The sequence below is a fragment of the Neopelma chrysocephalum genome, unplaced genomic scaffold, assembly GCF_003984885.1.
Source record: "Neopelma chrysocephalum unplaced genomic scaffold, ASM398488v2 Primary Assembly neopelma1_63, whole genome shotgun sequence".
Taxonomy (NCBI): Eukaryota; Metazoa; Chordata; class Aves; order Passeriformes; family Pipridae; genus Neopelma; species Neopelma chrysocephalum.
Window position 1 is genome coordinate 15579230 of NW_020897720.1, and position 6000 is coordinate 15585229.

General features: G+C 43.5%; 1 protein-coding gene across 4 annotated transcripts in view; it reads right to left on the minus strand.

The window, feature by feature from the left end:
* The window catches only part of GABRB2 (gamma-aminobutyric acid type A receptor beta2 subunit), a 111887-nt gene that overhangs the window by 47280 nt on the left and 58607 nt on the right, over window positions 1–6000 (minus strand). For all 4 annotated transcript variants that reach the window (XM_027682991.1, XM_027682992.1, XM_027682990.1 and 1 more), the window contains one exon: window positions 1625–1707. In XM_027682991.1, the coding sequence (XP_027538792.1) occupies window positions 1625–1707 (83 nt within the window). The remainder of the gene's footprint in view (window positions 1–1624; window positions 1708–6000) is intronic.

Consider the following 6000-nt stretch of genomic DNA (forward strand, 5'->3'; position numbering starts at 1 on the left):
GGAGCAGAAAGGAGAAGTATTTACTGAGGCAACTCAATGTTTGACTGAAGAGGGAAACGCTCTCTGTTGCCTGCAAGTTGGGAAACTAAAAAATGAATACAGTGGAAAATTGATTTCCCTCTGGTATTATAAACCTACTATTCAGTGTGTTGGGAAACAACAAAAGAAAGGGAGAAGTAGAACAGCTCAGATTACACCCCCCTGGAAATGATGGCCCACAGGTTTAGAAGCATCAGAACAAAACTGAACATTTAACAAACCTCTGTCTTTAAAGGCTGAGCAAAGCAAAAACTGACCTCAGACTGTAACTGGCCAGACATGAAAAAACAGGATTTCAGTTCTCAAAACTGACACTCTTTGAACTAACAGGGAATGGTCCTCTCCTACTTTCAGCATCTAAGATCACTGAGACTACCCTGGACTGAAACAGGGAAAACCCTGTCTCTTGTGTCTTAAGAGACAAATCTCTGTAAACCACAATACCATTATGCCAGTAGTTTCCTTGCACATTATAATCAGCCTAACAGACTGGTAATGTAATAGTTGGCTGCAGATATGAAATTCTGAATCAATTATCAATGGAAATTCTATAACGAACTACAAAACCCCCCCAACAACTAAGATTTGATCTAATCTCAAAAGAGCAAAGTCCATCTTCCTTCACTTCATGGGTGTGAAGTATTTCACACAACAGTGTCACAAGAGTTTTAACTTACCTGGAAATGACAGTGAATTGCAACTAATAAACCTGAACACAAATGTAAAGCATGTTCTTAAATGCTCTCTGGAACAGGAGAAAGAAGTTCAGCTGTACCAAGTTCTTACCCACTGCAGCACAAATTATTATTATTGTTTTGTACTTCAGTGCACACAGAAAACCCACACAATAGTTCATAACACAGAAGTTACTTTAAAAATACACATACTTGCCTACTGTATCTTAGAGTGTGACATTAATCTTCAGAGTGCTGATAATGATCTTAGAGTGTCAAGAAACACACTTGTAATATTGTCTTTATAAAAGGGATTATGAATTGGGTTTGCTCTGATAGATTTCCCTAAAGGTTTTTTTGGAGAAAAGAGAGGTTTTCATTCACAAATTTTATCTACACAGAAAGCTCAATAAAATGCCAGCCATTAAGTCAGTGTATATAAACAAACTGCCTTACATGTGTTCAAAGTTTAACTACAGCACAGTGGTTAGGGGAAAAAAAAAACCACAAACCACCTATTTCAAAGACAGTTGTAACCTCTTGCCTTCATTTATAAATGGAAACAAGCTGCCACACGGTTCAGCAGTAAAAGAGGATAAAGAACTGATAATAATCCTTGTGCTCCTCACATGAACTCCACCAAGGCACTTGAATGAGACTTTTAAAGCTGTAAATTGTCCATCAAAGCACAGAATAACTTTTGCTAATCCTGGTGCCACAAATTACTAATCCATCTGGAAAGCTATTTTTTTCTCATGTGTTTACAAGGATCTAAATGTCGTCAGACAGGAAGACAACTGGGTTAGTAGCATGTTAAAAAAACCCCAACCAAACCTCAGAAAAACCAACCCGACAGAAATAACCCCCATGAAGCAGTGCCCCAGAATCAGGAGGATGGCAGCAGTACTCACAGCTCTCGATCTCCAGCGTGCAGTTCTGCTCGTCCAGGGGGTACCTGCGCAGGTCCATCATGCAGGCGGCTGTCGTGGTGATCCTGGGGAGGAACACAGGGGCCTGTCAGCGGGTCCTGCTCCAACCTTCCCTCATGCCCCTCACTGACAGCACAAACTGGGTTCCTCCAGGACTGAGGCTCGTGCCTGGCTCTGCTGGAACACTGTGCTGCTGCTCACCTGGAGCCCGGGCTGTCCCAGCCAGGTGAGCCCAGGTTGGGCACAGAGCTGGCCCTGGCACGGGGCTCTGCTGAGAGCCCAGCCCAGCCTGGCCAGAGCACCCGGGCTCTGCTGCCCCAGCAGGACAGAAATGGGAGCCCTGCACAGCCCAGTTGTACAGGCTGGCTCTGAGCTGGAAGGCTGACCAACTGAATTAGCTCCAACCAGAAATTCCAAGCTGAGGAGGGCACACACCCCCAAAATGGGAGCCAAGCTGGAGTGGATGAAGTGCCCACAGCAAACACCCCAAGAAGTGACAGGATCAGCAGCTGTGTCTTTGTAAGGTGGACATGAGAGACTGAGGGACTCAGCTGCCTTCGCAAAATCCTGTCCTCCCATATGAGGGTTACTGGTCTTTCATAGTATTTAGAATATTCAAGAACTGATTAAAAAACTTCTTGTACGTTCTTTGTTCTCACAAAACAACTTCAGAGAACTCTTTCATTTGATGGATGTCATACTTTCTCCTTAAATACCTAAGAAATGTTCATTAGAGGCAGAAAACTACAGCTGCCTGCTAAAATTGACTCCAAATTTACTGCAGCAATTGTTTTTGTGAGGCACTTAAAAATCTTCATTAGTACCCTCACTGTCCTATCCAACAATGCCTTACTGTCATCTCCAGAAAAAAAATCCCTGTATATTCCTTCAAATAAAAGACAACAAAAGCAGGGGCAAGTTATTCCTACAAACACTGTCCTGCCTCTTGTCAATCTGGACAAGATCTCTCAGTGTTACAGTTTGACCATTCCCAGATATTGGGCTCTCCAAGAGAAGGGAACCTTTTGGCACTGAGTTCTTTCTTCATTCAGTGTAGGGACACTCACAGAACTGCTTTGGAAAATACAATGTTTTCAATCAGTGTGGGTCACCACACATGCTTCAAAAGAAAGCTTCCTGGGGTGGACAAAAGCAAGGGAAAAAGAACTTTGGCTCTGCCCAATAAAAGCCTCCCAGCTTTTACCAAAACCAGCCAGAGGAACACAGGTTTGTTGGTAGCAAATGGAGCAAGCAGCAGCATATATTGTATGTAAAGAAAACCTTTGGCAGTTCATACTTGGTTCCTTATTTTTAAATTTAGAGGAAAATCTAAGGAATTGCCCAGTTCCAGTATCAATGTAAGACTGATTATTTTTGGGAAAACTTCAAGAAAGGCGCAGTGAGACCAGAAAAAAATTACAGGAGAGCAATGCCAATGACATGTGGGGATGGACAGGATCCAACTCCCTCCTGGAGCAGCAGAGGCTCTGCAGCTGTGGAGAATAAGCAGAACACCTCTCTGTGCCCTGGAAGGCAGCAGCCCTGCCCTGTAATTCCAGGATTACAGACACTGCAGAAATGCTGAGCAAGAAGGTGACAACTGCAGAGGGCTCCTCTGGGGGACTGGGACTGTGAGAACCTTCCAACACCTCTACTGCTCCAGCCCTGACAGATCAGGGGCCTGTGGAGTCAGAGACAGAGCTGAGGCCCAGGAAAACAAACAGACTAATTCTTCCTTTAAATGTGTGCAGGTACATCCTGCTGAAAGCAGCCTGAGGTTCTGCCCCAGGTTTGGTACCTGAGGGCAGAGACTCCCCACGAGCAACCCCAGGAGCAACCCAAAGAGCTCCCAACACAACCACAGACTGGCTCTCCTTATCAAGACTTTATAAGAATCCTCTGCTCACACTGACTGGGAGTCAGAACTCTCTGCATTATTCACTGAAATCATGTACTGCAGCTCAACCCACTGTTCACCTCTGCTTCTTGGAAAAAGTCCTTCTGCAGCCAGCTGGAAACCATCTGTGACAGCAGCACAACCAGCTGCAAACACAGGGAAATTCTGGGAACAAAACTTCCATGTGATGAGTCTCTCTCCTGGGCAATACTGGGTTTAGACACATGTCAAGGTTGTTAGACATACTAACAGATCTACTTTTAAATTAAAATAGATTTCTTGCTAATTAGAGAGTTCACAGAATTTTTTCTCCTTCTGCTTATTCACAGAAAAGCTTCCCTTGTGTGATCATAGTTTGAGAGTTGGCTATAGCAAATGATAAAAAATAGTGACATTTCTACAAGTTCAACATTAAGTCTAAACATTCAGCTGTTGACTACTATAATTTTTCACTGTAAACAGCACATAGAGTTTCTCAAAGCAGCTTTACAGGAAAAGAAGAACAGTTTTATTGACGCTGATGTCTCTATTTGAGATGAAATGATATGCACATGCCCCAGAATCTGTAACATGCTCTCTCCTACCACCACTTCTCACCATTTCTGGAGTATTCCAACCCAAGTGCCAGGAGTTCATTTTCCTGACTCCATCAGGAGCTTGTTATCCAATGACACACAGATACCTGCCCTTGTCTCTGTGCTGTGCAACCCTTGACCAGGCAGGTGCTCTCTGACAGCACTCAGTGCACTTGTTAAAGCCAGAAGGTACAGCCAGGACACAAGGTAAGAATGTGAAGGATGTAATGCTAAAGCATTTCCCAGTTGTAACACAAGAAAGGAAAAACCAGGAGCTGCTAAAGCCCAGTGAGTCCCCCCAGGAACTGCAGCCTCAGGAGCTGTGCTGGTGTTGATACTGCTGGGAAAGGCAGCACAGCAGATTTTTAGGAGGAAACTAAAACCTGTGTGCCTCTGATCTTCCTGGGGAAGCAGCTCTGCATTCCCTGCTGCTGGACAGCCTGTTTTGCCACGTGCATCCCCACAGGGAAGAGTCATGGCAAAATGGAGAGTTTGGCTATTATTTCATGGTAAAAGAATTCTGACTCAAAAGAACCACAATTTTCTGCCCATTTCCATGCAATGTGCCCTGCTGTACTGCCATATAAGTACCTTTCTTTAAGTGACATAGCATTTCCTACTATCCTGTCACTGTGTCTAAAACTCAGTCATAACATCATGTTCATAATTTAAACCCCTGCAAAAAGCACACATCACTCTGCAGTAAAATCTTCTGCTACAATAAACTCTGCTTTAGACTGAATTTATTCAAAACCTTTCTCTGAAGTAATATGTTCTCCTGTAGAAAATAACACCCACATAACATGGCAGAAGAGCTCAGAGGAGCACTTCACAATTTTAATATTTTATCGCTGCGAAATGTATCCTTGTCTTTCAGCATCCACCTCACTTCTCCCTTTCTACAGAAATAAATAAAAGGCAGAATGCTAAAACACTGCAGGACTTACAGAAAATAAAAGAATATGAGCATGATGAATAGTATGAAACAAGCATCCTTGGTATGAAGATCTAGTACATCTCCTCCACTTACACAGAGTTCACAGTCCTTTTGCTTTATTAACCATCACTGGAAACGCAAAAGTTTTATTTTCAAATATTTTGCAAAACACATTTCTTATTCTGGTTGTTAAAACCGCATGTCTACTTTACTCAGATAATACCAGCACTGAAATAAAAAGTGAATTATTTCCCCTTCTTTCTCTTAAAATTTTATAATGTTACCACCCAGATCATGCTGCATAAAATAAATCATATATAGAAAACATCTTTAATTCAGTTGTTCTGATATTACACCACATTAAATACAGACTCTCTCAAACTATCGAGGAGAGCTAGAACTTTCTAAGGAGACACATAAATTTGGTGGCTTTTTAATCAACTCTCAGTGCCAAAAATAACCAGTGCTGAGTTCTAATGAGTACCTGGACTGCAAACATACCCTACATTAACAGTTTTTATTCCAGGATCAGAAAGATACAACACTTAATTAATTAACTGAAAAGCCAGGGAAAAAAAGGAATCTCTTCTCCAAAAACTACACACTGCTTCAATGCACAGACTGTGCAGGTGGCACTGCCTCCAAAAACACAGAAACAAACCGTGCAAATTATCCCAGGAAAAATAGTAGGAACTTTCACAGCCTTACAGAGCAACAGCTCCAGCAGCCCCACAGCCCACAGTGCACCCCTGGCTCTGCACAACAGGCTCCTTCCCCCAGCTCTGTCTGATGTTCCATCGGGTCTCAGAGGGCAGAGACCCCCAAACCCCGCAGGGCTCGACCCCAGTGACCCCCAAAACCCCGCAGGGCTCGACTCCAGTGACTCCAGTGACCCCCCCAAACCCCACAGGGCTCGACCCCAGTGACTGCAGTGACCCCCCAAACCCCC